General features: G+C 57.0%; 2 protein-coding genes across 4 annotated transcripts; both read right to left on the reverse strand.

Moving 5' to 3' along the window:
• Positions 1-572: 572 nt before the first annotated feature.
• On the reverse strand, positions 573-14,200 carry Apc2 (APC regulator of WNT signaling pathway 2). 3 transcript variants are annotated; one of them, XM_028771637.1, is made up of 14 exons: positions 14,060-14,200; positions 13,804-13,894; positions 13,539-13,719; positions 11,880-11,988; positions 11,669-11,782; positions 11,426-11,503; positions 11,181-11,279; positions 10,312-10,684; positions 9,558-9,653; positions 9,238-9,377; positions 8,813-8,890; positions 8,494-8,610; positions 7,806-8,020; positions 573-6,011 (listed from the first exon to the last, which is right to left on the reverse strand). In XM_028771637.1, the coding sequence occupies exons 1-14, from the start codon at positions 14,198-14,200 to the stop codon at positions 1,022-1,024; spliced, it is 6,822 nt and encodes a 2,273-aa protein (XP_028627470.1). In that variant the 3' UTR covers positions 573-1,021. The 3 variants fall into 3 exon arrangements, with proteins under 3 accessions (XP_028627470.1, XP_028627468.1, XP_028627469.1); XM_028771635.1 differs by having other exon boundaries at positions 10,297-10,684; XM_028771636.1 differs by having other exon boundaries at positions 10,297-10,684; positions 11,669-11,785.
• Positions 14,201-21,521: 7,321 nt separating this feature from the next.
• Positions 21,522-23,062, reverse strand: Rps15 (ribosomal protein S15). Its single transcript, XM_028771721.1, has 4 exons — positions 23,019-23,062; positions 22,627-22,712; positions 21,742-21,976; positions 21,522-21,664 (listed from the first exon to the last, which is right to left on the reverse strand). The coding sequence occupies exons 1-4, from the start codon at positions 23,019-23,021 to the stop codon at positions 21,551-21,553; spliced, it is 438 nt and encodes a 145-aa protein (XP_028627554.1). The 5' UTR covers positions 23,022-23,062; the 3' UTR covers positions 21,522-21,550.
• Positions 23,063-24,404: the final 1,342 nt, after the last annotated feature.

The following is a 24,404-nucleotide window of genomic DNA, read 5'->3' on the forward strand; positions in this document are numbered from 1 at the left end:
GTGGCCATAGCTCTAGGTCCCCTTACAGAGAGGGTGTCTGCTCTCTCTGGGAAGACTGAACTGAGTCCTCACTCTGCCCTGTGATGGACACAAAGATCCACGGGTCCTTGAAGGCTTGGCTAGCTTATGTCTGCATCCCACTCTCTACCTGCATCCATGCCCTCTGTAGCAGCCCCAGGCTCCCCACACTGTCACCAAGTCCCCATTTTGATACCAGGCTGTGGCTGAGGCACGAGGATCTGTACTGGTCCTGACACCTGCATCATAAGACAGACAGGATTGGGAAGGACCAGGCTCCCACAGACGGGCCTGCTGCCCTTCAGTGGTGCTGGCTGACTCCTTGGGCCCCCAGAGCCTAGCCAGCTTGTCCTTGGAATTAGAGTCCCTCCTATCAGTCAAGGGACATAGAGTTAGCTGATCCACAGCTCTTGTGTCAAGAGGGCTGTTCGCCCTTGGCAATCTCTCAGCGGCCATGATGACTGGTGAAAGCTCCAGCCTCTCACCCAGCTCCTCAGCTGCCGTGGAGAAGGTAAACACCCCTGGCAGAGTCATCATTAGCCAATTACCCCAGCACTAATTACAGGCTTCCATGGTACAGGGCTGAGGCAGCCCCATCTGCCAAGCAGAGGCTCACTGCCCCACCCCCTAGCCTGTCCCCACCTCGGGCAGGCAAGCTCAGTCATTTCCCTAGAAGCCATGTCCACCCTCCCTCTGGGTGCAGCTCAGGGCAGGTCCTGCATGGGCCCACAGCTAGTGGTCCTCAGAGATTAGCTGTCTACCCATTCCCAGGCCGACCTCAGAAAATGGTGCTGTGTGTGCCCTGTGGCCAGTCTACAGCCGATTCCCTCCAGCCCCGGGAACAGAAGCAAGGGTTGGCCCTACGGTGCAGAGATGGGGGCTGGATGGGGACTCTGAGGGCATAGATGTGCCTACTCAGAGCATCTAAAGAGTAGGCCCACAGCACAGCCAGCCTGGGCCACAGGGTGAGGAGAGAAAGTTCCAGAAGGCAGGCCTATACCCACTACTCCAGGAGGCTGGCTGGAGAGGTGACAGGGGCTTTCTCTGCTGCCGAGTCACTGGTCATTGTGGCTGCTGCCATAGGGCTGGGCACATAGTTGAAGGGGGGGACTCGCGCAGCCCTGCTGGGAGAGCTATGCCTGCCAGCGGCAAAGCCACCCATGACAACACTCAGACCCTCGTGGGTGAAGGGCACCGAGGCAGGAGGCTTGCTGAGTACTGGTCCATCCACATCACTGCCCAGTGGAGCAACAGGGCCACTGGCTGGGGCCTGTGGGAGATCCCTGCTCTCCAGGCTGGGTGACGTGCTGGAGTTGGTCTTAGAGGTGGCCACATCTTCTGTTTGCACCACTGCGTCACTGGTCTTGCGTTGTGGAGTTCCAGCAGGGCCATCTTCAGGTGATGAGCCCCTGAGAGGCAGGGCAGTGGCAGGCAGTGTGCTGCGCAGGATGTGGGGGACATCTTCATCTTTGATACGACGCCAGGTAGTACCCGGCGCAGCCACCCTGGGCAGCGGCCTGGCCTCACCATCACTTCCCCGGCGAGTGGCGTTGGCCTGGGTGGTGGGAACAGAGACAGTGCTATCAGGCCTGCGGGACACACTAATATGTGGCAGGGATGCATACCGCTTAACTGTCTCGGGCCGCCCAGGGCTCGCCCGCACAGGCAGGCGTGAGGGGCTCTCAGAGCTGGTGCGTCGGGGCGCACGTGGGGCGAGACCTGGCTTGGCCTGTGGGGCCCTCTGTGCTGCCAGGGGCTGCCGTGGGGATACCCGCAGCTCATCACAGCGGGAGGAGCAGAGGAAGACCGCAGGGAGCGCAGGCCGTCCACGGCAGGGTGAAGCGGCCTGGGAGGTGGAGGCCGTGGAGTCGGCAGACGACAGCTCCGACCTGCGGCGACGAAGGAGACCTGGGGATTCCTTGATGAAGGTCAGCTGCCTTCTGAAGCCTGAGCGATCTGAGGACTCACTGCCACTGGAGCGGGCTGAGGCCACACGCACCAGGCCCAGGCGGCTGCCACGTGCCCCAGGAATCCCCTCAGCCCCAGCTCGGCCCCTGGAGCCAGGCTCTGGGGATGGCCTGGCCAGTGGAGGTGGCACTCGCCTGGCTGGCCTTTGCATGAACGGGATCCGCACAGGTGACTTCTGGGTCTTGTGTTGCTTAGCCAGAAGGGCCCGGGCAGGTGACTTGGGCACCGGGGAACCCCCAGGGCCAGGCAGAGGCCCTCCTGTTGGAGTGGCCAGAGGGGACCGCCTAGGCAGGGGCTGGGATGCTGGGGACGTCTGTGAAGAACTTGAGGACGGGGTCTTGGCGAAGCGGGCAGGAGGGGTAGCACTCCTGGGTGGGCGGCTCAGGGCTGCCAGCTCAGAGATCTTGCCTGGTCGGTGGAGGCTCCGTGAACGTTGTTGCTCAGGGCTGGGGGCTTTGGTGGCAGTTTCTGGCTGAGTGGTACCAGATGTCCCCATCTTCTTAGGTGTGGTACAAGGTCCAGAAACACCTTTGGACTGAGCCCGAGAGGCTGGGCTGGTCGTGTAGATCACTGTCCGTCCCCGTAGCATGCCTGACTCCCCTGCTATCATTTTCTGGGTACCCTTTGCCTTCTCAGGGCAACTAGGAAACCGGGGACTCCCACTGACCTTAGTCGAAGTTGTGCCCCGTTTCTCAGGATGCCAGGCACCCCTAGCCTCAGCCGCAGGCTTTCGCCCTTTCCTGAGTTTGGAAGGCTGGAGAGTGGAGCCTGCTGACTGCCCGGACACCAGAGACAAGAGGGAGTCAGACTCAGAAGAAGCCTCCAGGCTGGCTTTGGCCGCCGCCTGATGCAGCCATGTGACAATGGAGTTTGCACCCTCTTGGATAGCCTGCCACTCAACGCTGTCTAAGTCAGAGGCTGGATCAGAGCCAGGCACTTCCTCATGGCATTTCTGTGGTATCTCAGTGGGCCTTATGTCTGACTTCACAGCTCTGGGCTTGCGATGCCGTGAGCCCAAGACCTGGGTCCGGCGCCTGGGTATGGCTAAGCTGATACACCTCTGCAAAAGCTCCTCTTCTGCCCTTGGGCTGGGAGAGCTGTCCTGTTTACGGCCCTGCTCTGGGCCCCCAGGATGGATGGATGGCTGTTCAGAGGCCTCTGGCTCACTGAGGGAACTAGCTGAGGAAGTCAGGGAAGAGCAGGGCGGGGTCTCATCCACAATCAGTCTGGGCTGGGCCCTCACAGGGACTGGAGCAGGCTGTGTCGCCCTGGATGGGATCTCCTTCCTGCCTGCAGGTTTCTCCCGCTTAGCCCGTGGGATGGCTGATGCCCGCCGAGGTGGTGGTGCCGTGGCCGGTGGCTCCTCGTCAGAGTCATAGAAGCAGTACACAGCTTCCTCTGTGGGTGTCGTGAGGCATAGTGACTGCAGGGCACCGTCTCCACGGGTCCGGGTCCGGCATGAGCCATCCCTGTTGGACTGAGCACTCTGGGGCTGGCTGAGGGGTAATTCCAATCCTGCCCCGTTCCTACTGCCCCCTCGGGTGTGTTCTGTGCTTTTACCAGTGCCTGCTGCCTTGGGCCGGTGCCCACGGGCCTGCCTGGCAGGGACAGCTCGGCCTGTGGGTTTCTGCCTCTCCCCAGGCCTAGCCTGCTTGTCCCTGGAAGGTCCCTGTAAGGTTTCATCACTGAGTGAGGCTGCACTGGAAAAGTTGACAGGTGTGCCCTCTGCAGAGTCAGTGCCTGAGTCATCACCCCGAGCTGGGGCAGGCACTAACATGTACACAGGGACTGGCAGAGCGCGGCGGCCAGGCACCAAGGCCGAGGCCACCTTTCGGAGTCTAGCAGGCATGGCTGCCCCCAGACATTCACGTAATGCCTCCAGCTCTTTATCAGCCGCTGACCGGGCCCTGGAACCAGCTGGTGCTGGGCCATCTAGGCGGCTGGCACCCTCATCCCTCCGACGGTGTCCCCCCCCCACCGCACGTTCTGGACAGGCCGGTGGCCTCAGATGCAGCTCCACATCCTGCTGAACGTACAGCTCATGCAGGGCCAGTGCGCTGAGGCTGGAGGCGCATGAGAAATTCTCGTCTGGCTTCTCCACTGTGAAGCGTACACTGCCTGCATCCAGTTCTGAGGGTGGCTGGCATCTTTCCCGACAGTCTGCAATGTCTAGGAAGCGCTTCACATAGCTTTCCCACTGCAGGCTGAACTGACTGATCTCAGGCTGCCCAGGAGGTGCCGGTGGCGTCTTGCTGCGGCTCGGTGGCATCGTCTGCCCAGGGCTGTCCGGCAGCTCGCTGGGACTCACTGTGCCACTGCCCAACCCACTGCACGGGTCACTGGGGATGGAGCTGGCAATGGAGCGGCTCTCAAAGCTGCCCAGGGAGCTCACAGAACTGCAGCGGCTCAGGACCAAGGGCGTCTCCTGGACACAGTTCTCAGATGAGCTGGATGGTGTTGCATCTTCCACCCCAAGACCTTGACTGCGCCCCCGCTGTGGGGCTGGGATGGACACAGGAAGAGAGGTGGACCCGGATGCATGCCACGCCCTGTCCAGCTCTGCCTCACCAGGACCAGCTTCCTCAAGCCCATCCAGGGATGAATCGCTGTCGTCAAGGTTCTCCCCCTGGCTGGGGACAGCATGGCCCGTGGAAGACAGAGAGGACAGAGAACTGCACCTGGAGAGGGACATGGGCCCATCCTGTGCCACCAGCTTCTGCAGCACCTTGCTAGCCATGGGCAATGGGGAGGCCACTAGTTTCTCAGGGACTTTGCTCAGGCTATCTGTAGGTATCCACGCCTGTTTCCGAGCCCCCGGGGAGGTTCCTGGCCCAACCAGGGGTCTGACACCTGCCCCAGCAGCCCCATCAAGCAGTGGTACGTGCTGGTAGGTTGGGGATAACTTGATGGTTCGCACTCGGGCATCAGTAGCTGCTGTGTCCCGGGCTGGAAGCTCAGCCCTGCTGGGAAGGTCCAGGTCCAGTCTGCTGGGCCGAGTCTGTCCACACACAGGGTCATCGCGGTGCTCGGCTAACGCAGCCAGTGGGCAAGGTGTCATGTGTTCCCGGGTACAGTAGCCGTCGCTGGTGCTACCACTGTTCAGGCTGTCATTAGAGAGGCTAGTGTGGGCTGCCTTGAGCCTCAGCAGAGGGTGCGCCCGGCTGCCAGCTTCACGCCGCCCAGACTCGGTGCCCCGGCACGGTGAACAGGACTGCGCACGGCCCTCCCTTGGCGCCTCCTGCCCGGGGTCCCCCGAGCTGAGACTGAAGCTGTCGTCTGATGAGGTGTGCAGTGCTGAGATGTCCTCCACCAGCCGGTCGATCCGAGCCACGGCCAACGCCAGCTTTGCCTTGGCCTTGGCGGCCACAGCCGCCTCCCCACCAGCCTCCTTCTCAGCTTCTAGGCCACCCTGGCGAGCAGGTGGAGTGCGGGCCAGTGCCTGGCCCTGAAGGAAGGGACCTCCAAGGAACATAGACATCACTGCTGGGCTGGCCGGCTCAGCTGTGGTGGCCGCAGCAGCCAGGGATGGTGCGTCATCATCATCAAAGCAGCCAGAATCAGAGGCATAGTCCTGCACCAGCCCGTCCAGGTGGCGGAGGGGTGGCAGGGGCTTCTTTGAAGTGGTCTCTGCCTCAGGCAGACCCTGCTTCTCCAAGTGACCGAGTGCATGCACCAGGTGCCGAGTGTCCAACTCAGCTTCCAGAGCCCTCTGCTTGCGGACATACAGACTGGGCACGGAGGTGCCTGGGGAGACGGCCATGGCTGCGGCCTGATACTTGGCAGGTCGGTGGGCCAGCAGGTTCCGCAGGGCGGCCGCGCTCCCCATGGCGATCATCTTGTGTTTGGAGTGGACGAGGTTGCGTAGCATACCCACAGCCCCCAGGTCCCACAAGAGTTCCTGGTCGCGGGGGCTGCGGGCAGACAGGTTCCAGAGGGTGCCGCAGGCATTGCTCACGATAGTCAAGCTGTGTGACGTGAGGTGCTGCAGCAGTGTCTGTAGGCAGTTGTGGTCACGGAGCACCTGCCTGCAGGAACCCAGAGTAAAGGAAGTTGGGCTTTAAGCCAGCCCTGCTGTACCCACCATCCACACAACACTGCCATTCATGTCATACCCTTTACACTAGAGCTCCTCCCACAAGGTCCCCAGCCCGGCCATGCTTGCCTGACTCAGCTGCTCCTCTAGCCTAGCTATGCCCTTTGTCCAGCCGTGCCCACCCCTGGCCATCCACACCCCTGCTGCGCTACACCCAACTCTACCTTGCTCAACTCTTAGCCAAGTAAATCAGGTCTATCCCTGCCTGTGGTGACCCTGCTCAGCCAATCACAATTCTGCCTTGCTAGGCCCTAGGGAGGCTTGCCCCGCCCCTCCCCATCCATAACCACCAGGCAGGCCTGCGCTCAACCACGCCAACCTTCACTTTGCCAGAAGCTAGCTGAGCTACCCCTGATTGTTAACAAGGCTTAGCCACGTCCCTGCTTGCCCCGCCCAGCACACCAGACCAGCACCACCAGACATGGCAGATAAACATGCCCATCCTTTAGGTTTGAATTTGAGAAAGACTGAAATAACTCTAGAATAAGCGTTCCCAGCCCGCACTGCGCCTGCGCGACTCCCCGCAGTTGTTTGGTTTTTGGGTTGTTTTGAGGAAGGCTCTGGGGGAAGATAAGGCTAATTCAGACTCCATAGCTAGCTGAAGGTGGCCTTCCTGGACCAGGCTCACAGGAGTGTGTCCTGTACCTCCGTATCTGGGTTATTACATGTGCGTGTCTGTATCTGGGTTATCTATTTAGCTTGTTTGTTTTTAAGACTTTTGTTTTTTTGTTTGTCTTTTTTAATAATTTTTTTAAAAGATTTATTTATTTCATGTATGTGAGTACACTGTTGCTGTCTTCAGACACACCAGAAGAGGGCATCAGATCCCATTATAGATGGTTGTGAGCCACCGTGTGGTTGCTGGGAATTGAACTCAGGTCGTCTGGAAGAGCAGTCAGTGCTCTTAACCCCTGAGCCATCTCCAGCCTGTTTTTTTTGTTTTTCAAGACAGGATTTCTCTGTGAATCCCTGGCTGTCCTGAAACTTACTCTGTAGACCAGGCTGGCCTTGAACTCAGAGATCTGCCTGCCTCTGCCTCCCAAGTGCTGGGATTAAAGGTGTGTGCTGTGTGCCATCACTGCCTGGCTGTTCGTTTGTTTGTAAGACTTAATTTTAAAATTCTTATTTTTTTTCCATGTGTATTGTGTGTGTTTGTGCACCATGTGTGAGTACCCACCAACACCAGCAGGGGGCGGCAGAGCCCCTGGAACTGAGCCGCCCACCCTGAGTGCTGGGAGCTAAACTCAGGCTCTCAGTAAAGGTCATACCTATGTACGTTTACCAGCAGCACCCCGTGCCTCACCCCACCCCTTTTCCTTCCTTTTTTTCTGAGAACAGATCTCATTTGACAGTCCTGACTGACCTGGAACTTGCTAGAAGCCAGGCTGGCATCAGACTTATAGGTCATGTTCCCTCTGCTTCCCAGGTGCTGGGCTGAGGAGCCCTGTCACGACTGCCTTATTATGAACATTATTTAATCATGTGGTTTATGTTATTCTATGTATATTGTCATTTTGTCTGCATGTTTGTCTGTGTGCCACCTGTGTGCCTAGTGCCCACAGATGTAAGAAGAGGGCACAGGATCCTTTGGAACTGGAGTTAAGGGTGGTTGTGTGTCACCATGTGGTGCTGGCAACCAAAGCCAGGCCCTCTGCAAGAGCAGCCGCTGCCCCACCATGCCCCGGCCCCAGCCTCTCCACGCGGGCGGATCATGGTGGGCTCTGACCTGTAGTCCTCCCGTGTGGCAATGAGGCTTGACACATTACGGAGGATCCCGCCGCCACTCTCGATGACCGCCAGGGAGTTCCCTTGGCAACGGTATGTGAGGGTGCTCACCAGGAAACCCAGTGCGCCATCCACCTGGCAGATGGCCGCCTTGTTCTCTGTGCTGTGTGCCGACAGGTTCCACAGAGCACTGAGCACGCTCTTCAGGGTGGACTCCTGGGTGGGAGGGAAGGGCACTCAGCATGAGGGGTGTAACACTCACTCATGGGCCCTCCACTACGGCTAAGAGAGTTTCCACAGAATCTACAGCCTAGCATGGTGGTGAAGGCCTGTCATTGTGCACTCAGGAGCCCGAGGCAGGAGGATTATAAATTCTAGGCCAGCCCGGAATATCTGTAATGTGTATAATATGCTCCTGCTAAACTCCTGCTAAAGTAACTCTATGTTAGAGCCCCTGCCTAGGTTAGCCCAGTGAGGGGCTGAGGGCGTGACTCAACAGTGAAGTTTCTGTCTAGCACGTGAATGTCAGCACTTTTGTCCTCGGCTTGGTGGTGTGTGGGGCTGGAGGTTTCGGAGCTATAGGCTCATTCATCCAGTTTACCTTGGTTTCCCCAGTGTGTCTGTCTCCCCACTCTGAGCCTCTGGGTGGCGCCCTCTGACCTCCCCAGGCCCAGGCTGCGCATGCTCACCTTGGAGGCCCGCAGCACACACTCCATCAAGGCGGCCATGCTGCCAACCTCCCTCAGCACCTTCTTGCTGTTGATGTCCGCCCTCCATGACAGGTTACGCAGAATACTGGAAACGACCTGGCCAGGGTGGGCAGGAGCTTCAGCGGACCCGGAGCCCAGGGTCCAAAGGTACCATTTCCTCCCACCCACCATGACCCTGGAAGATGGCCAGTAACAAAACTTGGGGTATTACTCTTCCAAGGGATGAGGTGGTGACCTCTGGTAGTCGCCCAACCCGGGAGAAGCAGGCCGAGCCCGCCTCTACCCCACCCTGCGGTACCTGATGCAGCTCCTCGCTCTCAGAGGCAAGCTGGGCCACAATGGCTTCCATGCAGCCTCGGCGGGCACACAGTGTGGCCTGTTGGGATTGACATTGAACAGTTGAGGTCACATCAGTAAGAACAGGGAACTCCCCAGCCCTTCCTCTCCCTTCACCCCACTGGCCAGCTAAGGGAAGTGAGCCTCAGACAGATGGACACATCTGGGTTCTGCCATCAGACCTCGGGGATCAGGGAGCCCGTATGGATGTGATCCCAGCAGAAACCCCTCCCAGCTCCTGCCCTCCCTGGACCCCATCACCTGCCTGCTCTACCATCTGTATGGGAATCACTGTCCTCACCTTAGAATCAGATCGAGTCTGGAGTTAGGTGGGGAACACCTCAAGATGGTACCTGACCCTTGTCCACCCCCTCCCACCCCAGGAACCTTGTTGGCAACGTCTCCAAAGGTGAGGTTGGTGAGAGTCATGCCAGCGTAGCGGCGCAGGGCAAGGTTGAGTGGGTCCCGGGTCATCTTGTGCATCTCATAATCCACCTGCAGTAGCTCTGCCACGGCCTGCAGGCCCCCTGTAGGTGTGGGAAGGGAAGCTGGGTGTCCTGGAGGGGCTGAAGCCGGCCAGAGGGGCAGTCCTTTCATAGCCCCCCACACACACACTTGCCCAGCATGTCCTCTGTGTCATGGCATCGAGAGAGGTCAGTCAACAGCTGTTGCTAAGGCCCAGGGAGGACCCTCGATGGGACACTCACCTAGCTCATTCATAGCCCGACGGTATTCCTCGTCAAATGACAGCTTCATCACTGCACAGGTAGCCTGGCAGATCTGAGGCTCAGTGGGCACAGGAGCTGTGGGCAGGCTTGAGGTTAGATTCCCACTTCTGGAGAGTTCTCCCTTGCCTCTCCCCATGCTGTATCTATGGCTTCAAAATCTATGGCATGTCCCCCCCACCATGAGTGACAGCCTCCTATACAAATGCCTCGCGGCAGCAGAGCTACTGCTTACATACCTCCGTGGTAGCAACAAGTCAAAGAAAACTGCTCCTGTGCTAGTGGCACAAGTCTGTGACCTTATAGGCCTGTCACAGCCATCAAGGCAGGTTCAAGACCAGTCAGGATAAATTAGTGGGACCAGAAGAAAAGGAGGACTGGAGGCCTGCCTAGAATCCCTCAGTGAGGAACTAGGGGTGTGGTCAGGGGTGGAGCCCCTGCCCAGGATCCCCCCCACGTGAGGGTCTTGGGGCGTGGCCAGGGTAGAGCTCCTGCCCAGAATCCCTCAGTGAGGGTTTGGGGCGTGGTCATAAGTAGGGTCCCTCATAGACTATTCCAGTGAGGTTTTGAGGGCATTGTCAGGGATAGAAAGATTCTTGTTAGTTCCTCTGCCACCCTGTCTTAAGGTCCCTTGGGTTCAGCTAGAAACAGGAAGAAGGTGCAAGGCTTCGTTGGTTCCTGTCCCAAGTCTATCCAGGCCCTGTAGATGCGGCACACTCACTGTCTCCTGTACCACTCTCTGTCCCGCTGTCCCGCGCCTGAAGCCAGTCCCAGCAGGTCTCGCAGTAGGCTCGGATCTGCTCCAGCACGTGCAGCACACGCATCTCTTTGCGTGCTAGGCCCTGATCCGGCTGCGAGAAGACGATATTGTGCAGTGCCGCGTTGGCACGCATGCGTGCATCTTTGGCCCCAGGCGCTCCAGGGGTCCCTGCACGCCCTACAGAGCCGGCCTCTGTGCCGTGAAGAATCTGGAGCAGCAGTGGCAGGCAGCCTGAGCGGCGCATGGCTACACAGCTCTCTGGTGAGCTGGACATGGCCAGCAGCGTGCGTGCAGTATCTTCCTGGTCGCGCGTTGCCAACATAGAAAGAAGCCAGAACACCACCTCCACCTGCAGGGGAACACGGATGACTGCAGCTCACAATGGGGACTGTGCTCCACCACCTGGAGTTGGCAATTCTCCTTCAGAAGGTGGCTTTGGAACCAGTAAGATGGCCCAGTAGGTAAAGGCACTTGCTACCGAATCTGACAATCTGAGTTGTATTCCCAGGGCCCAAATAATGGAAGGAGAGAAAAGACACTTGCAAGTTGCCCTCTGACCTCCACATTTACGCCAAAGCATGACCCGCCCCTACAGGGCGCCCACACTAAGGAGGACACTTTAATCCCAGCACTCAGGAGGCAGAGGCAGGTGGATCTCTTGAGTTTGAAACCAGTCTGGCATACAGGGCAAGTTCCAGGCCAGCCAGGAACTATGTCTCAGATAAACAAAGACCTCTCACCTCACAGGGGGCTTCAGTCCAGAGCGGATTTCTAGCAACTGGGGTTGCTTAGGGACCCCCCAGCCCATGCCACTGGCAGTCCATCGTCAGATTTTCCCTCCTTACCTTGCTGTTGCCAGGCTGAGGGGTGCCATCCTCAGGGTGCGTGGGGACTTCTGCCTCCTGCTCCTCCTCCACTGCCACAGGCTTCACCGCCAGCAGAGCCTACAGGAAGAGCATAGGCCTAGCAGCTCAGGTTGCACTGTGCACAGGCTGCAGACCCCTTCCTGGGCCCAGAATAGGGGAATACCATTGAGTTGACAGGCATCTGTCATCACCCACTTCGGCCCTAGCTTTGCTTGTCTTGGTACCTGGGGCTCCGTCTGCTGCACCCGGTCCTGGGCTTCCAACAGCTCCTTGTCAATCTGCTCCAGGCGCGAAGCCCGGATCTAGAGAACCGGAAGTAAGCGCGTTCATTTGGCTGCCCCTGACCCTGACTGACCCGGTCCCCAGCCTTGACTCCTCCCATCTCTCCTAATTCTTCGCCCTGCAGCAGACTCCTTCCAGTTAGCTCGCCCTCCACTCCCCGAAGCCCCTGTGGGCACGACCCGCACCTGCGCCCGCTGCACCATCTCATCCGAGGTACCGAAGCGCTCCTCCATCAGCGAGCGGATGTGCTGGGCCTCGAACTCCAGCTGCTGCCGAATCAGATCCATCTGCATCGAAAACTGCTGGCAGAGGGCACGAGCTGTGGTGAGGTGCGAGGGCCCCCTTACTATATCGCCACATCCCTGCACCTTCCTTAGGTGCGCCCTGGGAGCTCACCGTGTCCACATGTGGCAGCTCATCCAAGCGCTTGGACAGGCCCTGGAGCTGAGAGTAATACCACAGCTTCTCCTTCTCCTCTTTCTCTATCTCGCTCAGCAGGAAGCATCTGGGGGAGGGGTGCACGGGGCCTCCTTATGAGTGGTATTCTCAGGGACACCCCCTCCCTGCCCCGCTCCCAGCTCTGAGGTGGGCATTGAAAGGAACTGAGTGGGTGAAGAAAAGCTGATTAGAAAGAGAAAACAAAACAAAACAAAACAAAAAACAATCCCTTGGGAGGCTGGGGCCAGCCTTAGTCACAAAGCCCCACCCGAAACAAGGGTTTAGAGAGATGGTTCATCAGGTAAAGAAACTTGTGGCCAAGTCTGAGGACCCAAGCTCCATCTTCAGAACTCACATGATGAAAAGAAAGAAAGGAACTTGTGCAGGTCGCCCTGTCACCTACACGCTCACTGGACCACATACAAATACATATAATTGTTAATAAATATAGTTGGAAAAGTTAGAAGCAGCAACGCTATGGAATTGTACGCCTGCTGCCTTAGGACTTTGGGAAGGTCAGAGATCTTGCCCAGCGTCGGCTACTTGGCAAAGTTGAGGGCTACTTGACAGCCTTGACTCAAAATAAATAGATAAATAAATAAATAAATAAATAAATAAATAAGCCAGGCGGTGGTGGTGCACATCTTTAGTCCCAGCACTCGGGAGGCTGAGGCAGTCAGATCTCTGAGTTCGAGGCCAGCCTGGTCTACAGGACAGCCAGAGCTACACAGAGAAACCCTGTCTCGAAAAATAAATAACCAGATAAAAAAGGAAAGAAGGGGCATCCTAGGAAGGCCCGAGAAGCACCCCAACACCTGCTCATCCCCAATGTACATACCAGGTGTCATACTCAGAAGTCCCTCTTCATTAACCTTGTCACCCCAGCACCGAGGAGGCTGAGGCAGGAGACTGATCTGCCTGGACTATACGTGGAGACCCCATTCTTTAAGTTTTTTGTTTAATAGGCTGGCAAGTTAGCAAAAATGGGCGAAGGTACTTAGCAACCTAAGAATTCTGTGTTTGATTCCCGGGATCTACTGGTGTTCTCTGACTTCCACACACATTATGGTGTCCCCAAAGAAATAAATGTAGTCGGGGAGCCAGAAAGAAAAAAAAATCAACAAAACTATTTCCATTTTACAGGGCAGAAGTCTGAGAAGTAGCACCGTAGAGCAGACTTAAGCTGTTTGTTGACTGACCTCTTGCAACCCAGAGGGACTGAGCTGGGCTGCCCCTCCGGCGCTGCCCCCTCCGCTGGCCCTGGGCCCAGAATTTTTGGGCTTCTGTCCTTCCATCAACAAAGGCCTCCTTGAGGATCTCTGGCCTTAGGCCTGTTTCTGAGCCCTGACTTTGGATGCGGCTCTGTCCCTAGAGACGCCTGTATGTCTCGGACTCGGGGATGGGGGTAGAGGCTTTTCTCGCAAGAGCCTTTCCCCTTGCCAGGAATGCCCTCATATCCTCTGCCCACCAGCTGGGGTCAGCCAGACAGGGACAGAGTGGAGAGGACAGTGAAAGAGCCTGGAGGTGGGTGTGGCTGGTTGGGGGCGGGGCCATTGCCAGCGACCCAATCCGAGGGCAGAGGTTCCTGTGGGCGAGTCCTTTCCCACGCCCTCTCACCGCTCCTGATCTAGTTCTTCCAGCAGGCGGATGGTGGCCCGGCTCAGCTCTCCGAAGCTGTCCTTGGATGGTCCAGAGCCATGCACTGGGCTTCCCTCTGGAGTCCGGGCGGCAGGTTCCGGGCCCAGGGCCGGGGCATGGAACTTCAGGTTGTAGAGGCTACTGATGTCAGTCTGAAGAGCTGGAGGGAGGGAGGTGTGGTGAAGGTCAGCGGCCTGCTCCTGCTGTATCCCTGCTGGCCGTGGGCCCTTCCGAAGTCACCCACCTTTCAGTTGCTCTAACACTTCTGTCTGCCCTGAAGACACCAGCACTCTTGCCTCCTGCTCCAGCTTGCCCTGAAGGTGTTTAAGGACCTCCTGCGGGCATGGTGGGAAATAGGGTGGTGAGCATCAGGGTTGCCTGGACACACACCTGTCACCCTGACAGTCCACATGCCTTGGGGACCCCGCTCTTAGCTCTCCCAAGACATCAGCGCTTTCCAGTCTGTCTTTCCGACCTATACCCTCCATGCAGGCTCTTACCTTCATGCCAGAAGTTTCTGTCTCCAGCTTGGAGAGATGGCTGGAGTTGTCCCTCAGCTCCTGCCTTAAGTGAGTGTTCTCGGCCTTCAAGGCCTCCACCTGGCGCACCAGCTGCTCATACGAGGCCATGGAACTGGTCATTTTCAACTCCTGCAGTGCCTGGGGCCAAGGGGTCACAAGAGTGGGTGCCAGTGGCCCCTCAGAAAGCCCTGGACCAGAGCCCGGCCCTCCCACCCACCCTCGGTGTGCCCTCGAGACAGGAATGGCTGCCTAGTGTGAACCAGTCACCTGGGAGCCAGCATTTGAGACAGACACAGAAACAGGAGGAGTTGAAGCAGAGAGCCCGCCGATGGCTGTTTGATACTACAAGCCTAACTGATGGGTGGACAGACAGAAAGACTCCAAGACACATGTACTAACAACCTGAGGGATGCACAGACAGACATCTGTCACCCTGGCAGTCTAAGTCAGCAGGGCTACCTGGAGGCCACCAGGCTCACAGACTGACACAGGAGAAGCTGACTGCAGACAGACAGACAGACAGACAGACAGACAGACAGACAGAACTGATGACCCACCAAAGCACAGATTGCCTGTGCTGGCAGACACACTGGGAAGGAGGGGTCGCTAGCTGGCCCAGAACACTGTGAAGGCCGAGAAGCCTTGGCTCAGAGAGTTATGGGCAGGGAGGGTGGTGGGGAAGACCCACACTCACCACAATCATCCTAGGAGTTTGTGTTCTGGGCTGGGACCCCCTGTGGTCCCACATCCCTCCATTCATGCCCTTGCTTTGTCCCCAGTAACTCTGTTCATGGCTCCGCAGCCTCTGGCCAGGATGCCACACGTCCCTTGGCCAGCACAGTCCTGTTCTTTGTGCCTCTGCCTGTCTTTTCTCTCTCACGTTCAGCCTCCTCCCTCTGTCCAGCTGGCCAGTGCCTTCTCCCTCAGCCTGGCTCTCCCTCCACAGCTCTCCTGAAACCCCCACGACCGACCCCCCTTCCGTCTTTGTTCCATTCCATCTATGGGAGCCCCCTCCCTCCGCCTTTGTCTGAGGTCCACCAATAGCATCACATCCTAGCTGCTGCTCCCTCCTCCTTGACAGCTCCCTCTCTGTGCCAGCCGTGAGGCTCCATCCCAAAGCAACCACACCCCCCACCATGCTTAGGTGACACCTGCTCCCCCCAACACATATAATCTAATACTCATTTTTTTCTCCTTCTCTGGAAAGCTCCTGCCCACCCTGATGGCACCCAGGACATGGGTAGAGGGGACCAGTGAATGTCTAGGGTCTCGGCCCCTCATCACTCCATCCCCGAGGATGCTGTGGGCCTAGCCATGCCTTCTGCTTTCTTCCTACAATGGCTGTTCCCAGAAAAGAGAAAATGAGGTTTGGGGCTGGGAAAGCAGAGTGGGGAGGAAGGAAGACAGATATAATCAGAACCTAGACCCTGGGATGCTCAGACGTCTGGGCAGTTAGCTAGGCATGGTGGCTCTCACCTTTCATTCCAGCACTCAGGAGGTAGAGGTAGGAAGATCAAGAATTCAAGGCTACGAATGCCTTTAATCCCAGCACTTGGGAGGCAGAGGCAGGCGGATTTCTGAGTTCAAGAGTTCGAGGCTAGCCTGGTCTACAGAGTGAGTTCCAGGACAGCCAGGGCTACACAGAGAAACCCTGTCTCAAAAAAAAAAAAAAAGAAAAGAAAAGAAAAGAAAAGAAAAAAGAATTCAAGGCTAGCTTAGGCTACATATTGGGTTCATGCCTAGCCTGGGCTACATATGGCTCTGTCTCAAAAGACCAAAAATTAAACCAAACAAAACAGACCTGTCCTCTCTCCATGCCTTTGTGTCCCGAGGGAGGCCTGCTTGTGCTTGTCTTTGGGTAGCATGTTAATCTTATCCAAGCCAAATTTGGGGTGCCCCAGCTACGATCGAGGCTCATATCTAACCCCTGGTTGGAGCTGAAGTCACGCATGCTATGCCCAGTCAGGAGAAATTGATGAGGCTCGGCAGGTACGGACCCCATCCTCACACACCGAGCTGTGCAGACAGTCCATACTTGACCCCCTTCCTCAATGGAGCTTGTTGTTTGGACTCCATAGGGCTACCAGCCCTCTAAACTGAGTGCATTCAAATCTGTTCCACACACACACACCCCACCAGTCCCTGCACCCCTCTCGCCAGGCCACTCCTCCAGCCTCTTCTTGCCGGCTATACTGAAGTCACACTCCCTCCAGAGGAAGCCATGAGGATTCCATCCTTGTGTTACGGCTCCCGATGCCCTTGGGATAAACTCTGATCCCAACAGGCACACTCGGGTTCGCTGGGGACAGAGGTGCATTTGTCCTCAGGTTTGCACACCAGGCCACCTTTGACTCCTGTAGCCCCACACCCTACATCTTCCTTCAGAAAGCACCTGCCCCCACCGCCTGCCTCCAGCCCCAAGACCCCAAGATGCCATCTCGGCAGATGACAGGGAAATAGCAATAATGGGTTGTGAGTCCACTGAGCTCGATTCAAAAGAGGGAGGCACAACACCCAGAGGGGCTCACCTCTGACTTCCTGATATCCCATCCCCTTTACAGAGAGGAAAAGAAACAGACCAGGGCACAGCAATTCCCCAGGTGTGCATAGCATCCTGCTCTCCTCCGTTCCTTATACATCATCTCCCAAGGATCCGATGTGGGAACCGTGTGTACCGTGTGTGTGTGTGTGTGTGTGTGTGTGTGTGCGTGTGTGTGTGTGTGACAAGCCGCAGCGCCTCAGACGCCTGTCTGCCTCATCCGGACTCAGTTTCCCCTCAGCTCCTATTCTGCCTTTGATTCCCTACTAACAGGGCGCGGCAGGTCGAGCCCCTGCCCTCTGACGGGGGGTGGGGGTGGGGGGGAGACGCACGGCTTACTTGCGTCTGAGGTAGCTGTAAAGCCCGGGGCCTTCTCCCTCCTCTTGGCTAGGCCTACAAGCCAGACCTTGGGTGTCTAGGTCTCCGGGGGTCTCGGCAGCACAGGCAGAGGGGGTTGTTCCAGAGGGACAAAGCCGGATTCCGGCCTGGCCAGGCGGCGCTGCCGCTCCAGCGATGGGCGAGACCACTGCAAGCGAGCAGGGGAGGATGCGGGATGCAGGCCTGGACCAATGGCGGCGCGGGAAGACGAGCTGGTGCTATGGCGACAGCCAATAGCAACCTGGGCAGGGACCAGTGCTGACCATGGAGCATCAGGCCTGGTCTGGGGCTCAGGGTCTGATGGGGGGTGGTGGGGGGGAGCAGTGGGATTGGCAAACCTCTTACCAAGGGGGAAAGGGGGCGCCCCAAGGACCAAGACCCCATGCAAAACATTAAGTTGATAAATATTACACCAAAGTCGTGGGGTAGGGGGCCACTCAATCCACCTGCCAGTTGTGGAAGTGTCAAGACAGGAGGGACTGGGGACAAGCAAAGTCAAGAGTGCCCTGAGGCCCGGAGTAACCTGGGACTTGGAAATTTGGGAGACGGGCAGGCACTCTGGGGAGAAATCCACAACCCTTCCCCACCTTTCTCCAACCTTCTGACAGGATCAGTACCAGGGCCTGCCATTTCATGTGACAGTTCCTCTCTGTCTCTCTGTCCTTGTTTCTATATCCCCTTCAGTCTCTCTCCAGCTTCAGCTCCCTGATACCCAAAGGGTCCTTGAAGGTGCTTAACCTACAGAGCCTGGAGCTGGAGACATGGCTCAGTGGTTAACCGGGCACGGTCCTCTCCATTAGACACAAGTTTGGATCCCAACAGCCAGGTTTAGTGGCTCACAGCTCCAGGGGATCCCACACCTCTGGTGATTGCCTGCACCTGCTCATGCTCCTGCATGAGCGCATGCGGGAGCATGTGCACACACACACACACACACACACACACACACACACACGGGGGGGGGGCGGGGGAGTGCGACCAGGATTAGTTTCTGAGCAGTCATGGCTACTAGCCCCACTCACAGGACATAAAGGCTGTTGGTACTGGGAGAGGCAGCTGTGTGGCCTACTGTGTTGTTTTCCCAGGGGACCCAGGCCCAGCATGGGCTCCTGCTCCTCTGTGAATGTGAAGGCATTACAGGCTGGTCGGGGACCCCTATCCCAGTATTTCTAGGCAGCAAACGCCTAGTGCAGCCGGGGACTAAAAGGCTTCCAGCCAAGACTCTGCTTTGAGCCACCGTCGCAGTAACAGGAGCATCCAGCTGACTGGATGATGACATCCAGAGTTGGACACTGCTGTCCCTGCTGCCCCAGGGAGAAGGTGGCAGAGGGCCTCCTGCAGAAGGTGGGGAAGGCTGTTCTCCATGCCTGTCATCCCAGCACTGAGGCTGAGGCAGGAGGACTGCATGGAGTTTAGGATTAGCCTGTGCTAGGGTCAGACTCTGTGTCAAACAAAAGGGGGAGTGAGACTTGGCATGGCCCACTAGCAGTCGGCTGGGGGCTGGGAGGGGAAGGTGCTGGCACCGAGGGATGGGCAAGGGCTTGATCCAGCACCAGAGAGGAGGGGGTGCGTATCATGAGGCCTAGGCTGGGCAAGCCATCAACCCTGGGAAAGCTAGGAAGGTCCCCAGAGCAGCACAGAGTTGAGCAGGCCTAGAGTTGGGGTGTGGTGGGGGCACAGAGATCAGAGCCTTTTGGCTTCAGGTCTGCCTCCACCTCCCTCAGGAATACATGCCTCTGACCTCAGTGTCGAGATTGGGTGGGAGTCCGTAGTCTACCCTGTTCCCTGCTGGACACCACAGCTGGCTAGTCCTCCCAGGCAAGGACTGGTGGGACGAAGGGAAGACTGGTCGCTCTCATACAGACAAACTCCAGTTCCCAGCACAGCCTCAGTCAGGCCTCCTGCCTTCTCTCCTTGGAAGGCTATGGAGACCCATAGGCAAGATGCTCTTAGCCCCAATCTTTAGAGCACCCCTCACTCCTGTCCCCCTCCTTGCTGATGAGACACAGACACCCCCAGTCACCAAGTACCTGAGTCCTAACTTTCAAGTGACACAGGAGAGCCTGTACCTGCTGACCCAAGCCCCTGCCTCCCAGCTCCAGGGCACTTCGGGCTTCCCCATGGACAGTCTGCACCCTGGGGCCTCTATCCGTGACACTGCAGAGGTCACTGGGCCGATTTGATGACTGCAGGTGCCCTCTTGGTATCCCACCAGCTACCCTCCCCTAAGAGGGCTTCACTGAGTGTGGGGTGGGCACAGAGGCGGCTGCATGACCACATGGTGGTCAGCATTGGGCACTGCTATGAGCTGGGTGACAGGACAGCCTTAATGAGGAGTTAGCAGATGCTGGACCAGAGTAATGGCCCTCAGTTTCCCCAGAGGGGAGCAGGCTGATGGCACAGTCAGCCCCTCCCGAAACCTCCAGCACACAAGCTTTTCTTCGACTCAGTTATGTGACCTTGACTGCTTAGCTGTGCCACAGCCTCAGTTTCCCCTTACATGTTGGAACTGCAACACCGTGGAACTCAGAACAGAACCTTTGGAATGTCATAGTCAGTGGACACTGAGCAGGGAGGCCCTAGCTCAGTAGTGTACACAGGGAAACTGAGGCCTAGCAAGTATAGGGCGTGGTCGAGGTCTGCGTCCTGCCTTGGCTGGAGCCTGAGCTAGGTGTGCATCAGCTGTAGGCCTCTGTTCTTCAGAGACCAGAGGGCCTTCGCAGAAGAGAGGAGGGAGAGGAGAGAGGATCTCCTGCAGAGGGATGCTCCCTCAAGGAAGGCCTGCGCCTGTGCAGGACGGGGGAGGGGTCGCTGCAGTAAAAGGGAGAGGAACCCAGCCCCATGCATATGCTCAGGTTTCCTTAGCAACTGTCTCCAGAGCAACTATGAAAGACCACCGACCCATCAAGTTGGCTGGCTCCAGCAATGAGTGTCCTCTACTGTTCCTGGGGCCGCCATTCCCACAGTCAGGACCTCACCTGGCTCTCCCCACACCCTCATCCCGGACAAGGACTCCCTGCATCCTACCTGGTTCCCAAAGAAAGCTGAGTGCACCAGGCTTAGGAGTCCCAAGAGCCCCATGGAGCTGCGGCCGCCAGGACAGTGCGTGCCCCGCCCTCCACCACAGGGATGGAAGGGGCAGGAGTATTGCGCCTGCGCACAGACAGGGGCGGGAGGGGGTGTCACTCCACTAAGAGTGTGACCCAAGGCTCCTTAGATGGAAATGTAAGATAGGACCCCCTTTGGGTAGAGCGACAAATCGTATCTCTGATGGGCCTGGGGCACCCTAAGGCTTGGAATCGGCCCAGGGGCTCACATGGAGGGGACCCATGGGGAACCCGGGTTTGTGGGAGCTAGAAGCGCCACCCTGTGGCTAGGACACCATGCATCTGCGTGTGGACAGTTTCCTGCGTGCCCAGATACCCGCTAAGATTCACAAGTCATTCAAGAAAAATGTTCTGAGTACAGGGCGTGAGGGGGTCACTGGATGTGGACTGTCACGTGAATACTATTGTAATACTGCTGGCAGTGGTGGCGCACGCCTTTAATCCCAGCACTTGGGAGGCAGAGGCAGGCGGATTTCTGAGTTCAAGAGTTCGAGGCTAGGGACTGGAGAGATGGCTCAGCGGTTAAGAGCACTGATTGCTCTTCCAGAGGTCCTGAGTTCAAATCCCAGCAACCACATGGTGGCTCACAACCATCCGTAATGAGATTGGATGCCCTCTTCTGGTGTGTCCGAAGACAGCGACAGTGTACTCATAAATAAAATAAATCTAAAAAAAAAAAAAAAAAGAGTTCGAGGCTAGCCTGGTCTACAGAGCGAGTTCCAGGACAGCCAGGGCTGTACAGAGAAACCCTGTCTCGAAAAACCAAAAAAAAAACCAAAAAACAAAAAAAACCCCCACAAAACAAAACAGGTTAAAAGGGTGTGGTGGTTACTTGAGAGACTGAGGCCCAACTGTCACTTGTCCCCGGAGGGGCACTCTGCCAGAGAAACTGCCATTAGGTGAGCAGGTTCTGGGAACCTGATGGAGATGACTGGGCACCCTGCCTACAGGGAGGTTGGGAACAAAGGTACTATTTGACCTTTTCCTATCTCAGTGTGGCTTTCAACCCCAGAGGCTCTCCAGGAAATGTCTACTACAAGTAAACTAGCCTGCCTTTACCCAGGCTACTGTGTCCACTGTCACTGCTGTCCCCTCCCACACATGCTGAACCCTTAAGTACTTCCTAGAGAGCCGCAGCTCACCTGCAGACTGAGGGACCACCTCCCAGGCCCTACCTTCTCAAACTCAAGCCCAGGGAGCCATACCTCAACCTCCCTGATGTCCAGTTCTAGCTGGACTCTACAGTGAACACTGGGCAGCTTGAGAGCAGTGCGCTATGCGTGGTTTGGAGCCCCTTAAATGTAACCACTCACCTTCACTCTGGTGACTGTCGCAGCCAGAGGGGGCTCCAAGTTCCAAGCACAGGGAACAACACCAGACTGCCCCCACCCCACCCCCAAAAAACAGAATCCATGGATCAAAAACACCAGTCTTTATTGGCCTCGGCTACTTGAGGGGGATGAACCGGGAGGAGTGGGTGGCACCAATACCGGGCCGGCCGTGCTTCACAGGCTTGTAGGTGATGGAGAACTCGCCCAGATAGTGTCCGATCATCTCTGGCTGTTGAGTGAACAGAGCGGTGTGAGCAGAGGGGTGTGAGCAGGACTGTCACCCACCCAGCCACTCCCCACACTTACTTTGATCTCCACTTGGTTGAAGGTCTTGCCGTTGTACACGCCCACCATGCTGCCGACCATCTCAGGCAGAATGATCATGTCCCTCAGGTGGGTCTTCACCACCTCAGGCTTCTCCATGGGCGGTGCCTCCTTCTTGGCCTTTCTCAAGCGCTTGAGAAGGGAGTGCTGCTTCCGCCGCAGGCCGCGGTTTAGGCGCCTTCTCTGGCGGGCACTGTACAACTGCATCAGCTGCTCACTGGGGGAAAAGGAGGTGCTTAAGCCCTGATCACCTCCAGGGCATGGATGTGGGCCACTCCAGGGACAAGAGGCTGCACCAGCACCCCCCATTTCTTTCCACTCAGTAAGGGAAGTGCTCGGACCTGAACTCACTGAAGACACCCCGTCAGGGTCACAAATCCGCACCAAGCACGTTGGTGAACCTTCAGGACACAACCCTCCAAAGTGAACCCACCAGCTTCCACCCCACGTAAGGCGAGGTCACATCTTCGCATTTGCCAGCCCACCCACGCCAACTGTCAACCCCCGCACCCCACTCCCCACCCCCCGCTGATTTCTCCAGTGTCACAGGGAGGAAAGGAGGTCAAGGCCCATCATCCCAGACTGAGGCAAGATAGCTCAGGCTACACAAGACAGAGCTGTAGCAGAACTGAGTTGGTAGAGCGCTTGCCTAGGAGGCCAGGGTACCCCAAGATTGAGCTCCAGCACCGTGATAGAGACCAAACACTTGGGAGGTGCAGACAGGAGAATCAGGGGTTCGAGGCGAGCCTGGGCCACACGAGACCCTTTCTTGTCTCTCCCGTGTGGCATGTTCTCCATCTCCTGCATCACCCACAGAAAAAGATAACGTGCAAACGAACGCAGACCGGCTGGGGCGACGTCTCTTACTAGGACATGTCCAGCAGCTGGTCGAGGTCCACGCCACGATAGGTGAACTTGCGGAAGGTACGCTTCTTCTTCTGCTCCACTTCAGCCTGCGTGAGCGCGAGCCGGGGTTAGCAGGGGCTCGCCATCGTTTCCCGGGACACCAGGGGCCGGGCTGCGCGAGCTGCACCTCTGCCAGGAAAGGCTGCGCACCCCCGGTGACGGCGGCCTGGCGGGGTGAGAGCCCCGCGGCCGCCCGCAGCCCTCCAGGCCCTCCCGCACCCGCCATCCGCGGCCTCCGAGGATCCGAGCACGTCACTCCATCCCCGAGCAGGGACTCTTGAGTCCTGCGAAAGGGCCCCGGGAGGATGGCGAAGGATACACCGGCGGAGAGAGCGCCGTAAACTCATACTCACCATCTCGGCGGGTGCTCGGAAAAGGAAGTGTCGGCGGCGTCTGCGCAGTTACGGCGAGCTCTGCCGGCAGGCCCCGCCTCCAGCCGCACAGGAGCTTCCGCTCACCGGCGACTCGCTGTTGCCCCCTGCTGTCCGGAGGGCAGAGCGCAGCTACCCTCCAGAGGGGCGCGGCTCGCTTTGGGGTTTTTGTTTGTGTCAGTCTGTCCCTATTTCTCTCTTACTCTCTCTGCCCTTCCTGTTTTTCTCTGCGTGTCTCTTTCTCTCTGTCCCTGTTTTTCTTTGTCTTCTCTGTCTCTGTGTTTCTGTCTCTCTCGTGTACAAGGTCTCAAGCAGCAGTGATTCTCAACCTGTGGTTCACCTCCCCATTGGAGATGGCGTATCAGATAGCTCTATATCAGGTATTGACATTACGATTCTTTAGTTTTTTTGGTTTTTTGGTTTTTTGGTTTTTCGAGACAGGGTTTCTCTGCGCAGCCCTGGCTGTCCTGGAACTCACTCTGTAGACCAGGCTGGCCTCGAACTCAGAAATCCACCTGCCTCTGCCTCCCAAGTGCTGGGATTAAAGGCGAGCAGCCCCTTTCATAGTATGTCAGGCACACCTGGCTGTTGCCAGGTAACTGTGGGTGGAGCCTAGGCTAAATGCCAAGGCCCAGGCAGGCCTCAAACCTGTTGTGTTGCTGGAAATGACCTTTAGCTTGTGATCCTCCTGCCTCTGCCTCTAGAGAGCTGGCACGACAGGTTTGTGCCACTTAACTGATCATGCTGAACCATCAATGTCCCTTGGTCAGGCATGATGGCATGCATTGGTTGCTGATGGTCACAGTTTGTTAAGTAGTCATATACAAAGAATAAACAAGAAGGAACTAGAGAGATGGCTCAGCAGTTAAGAGCACTGACTGCTCTTCCAGAGGACCTGAGTTCAATTCCCAGCAACCACACAGTGGCTTACAACCATCTGTAATGGGGTCTGATGCCCTCTTCTGGTGTGTCTGAAGACAGCTACAGTGTACTCATATATATAAAATGAATAAATAAATCTGAAGAAGAGGAAGAGGAAGAAGAAGAAGAAGGAAGGAAGAAGAAGAAGAAATAATCAGCTGGGCAGTGGTGGCGCACGCCTTTAATCCCAGCACTTGGGAGGCAGAGGCAGGCGGATTTCTGAGGACAGCCTGGTCTACAGAGTGAGGTCCAAGACAGCCAGGGCTACAAAGAGAAACTCTGTCTTGAAAAACAAAACAAAACAAAACAATCAAACAAACAAAAAAAAATCAAAGAAGAAATAATTGTATGTCCTAACAGGGAAGATCAAGCTTACCCCAAGGAACCTGATGCCCCTGATCCGCAGGAAGTAATCTAATGTCGCTTTCTTTTCTTTTATTTCTTTTT

This window comes from Grammomys surdaster, unplaced genomic scaffold (assembly GCF_004785775.1).
Source record: "Grammomys surdaster isolate TR1022 unplaced genomic scaffold, NIH_TR_1.0 209, whole genome shotgun sequence".
Taxonomy (NCBI): domain Eukaryota; kingdom Metazoa; phylum Chordata; class Mammalia; order Rodentia; family Muridae; genus Grammomys; species Grammomys surdaster.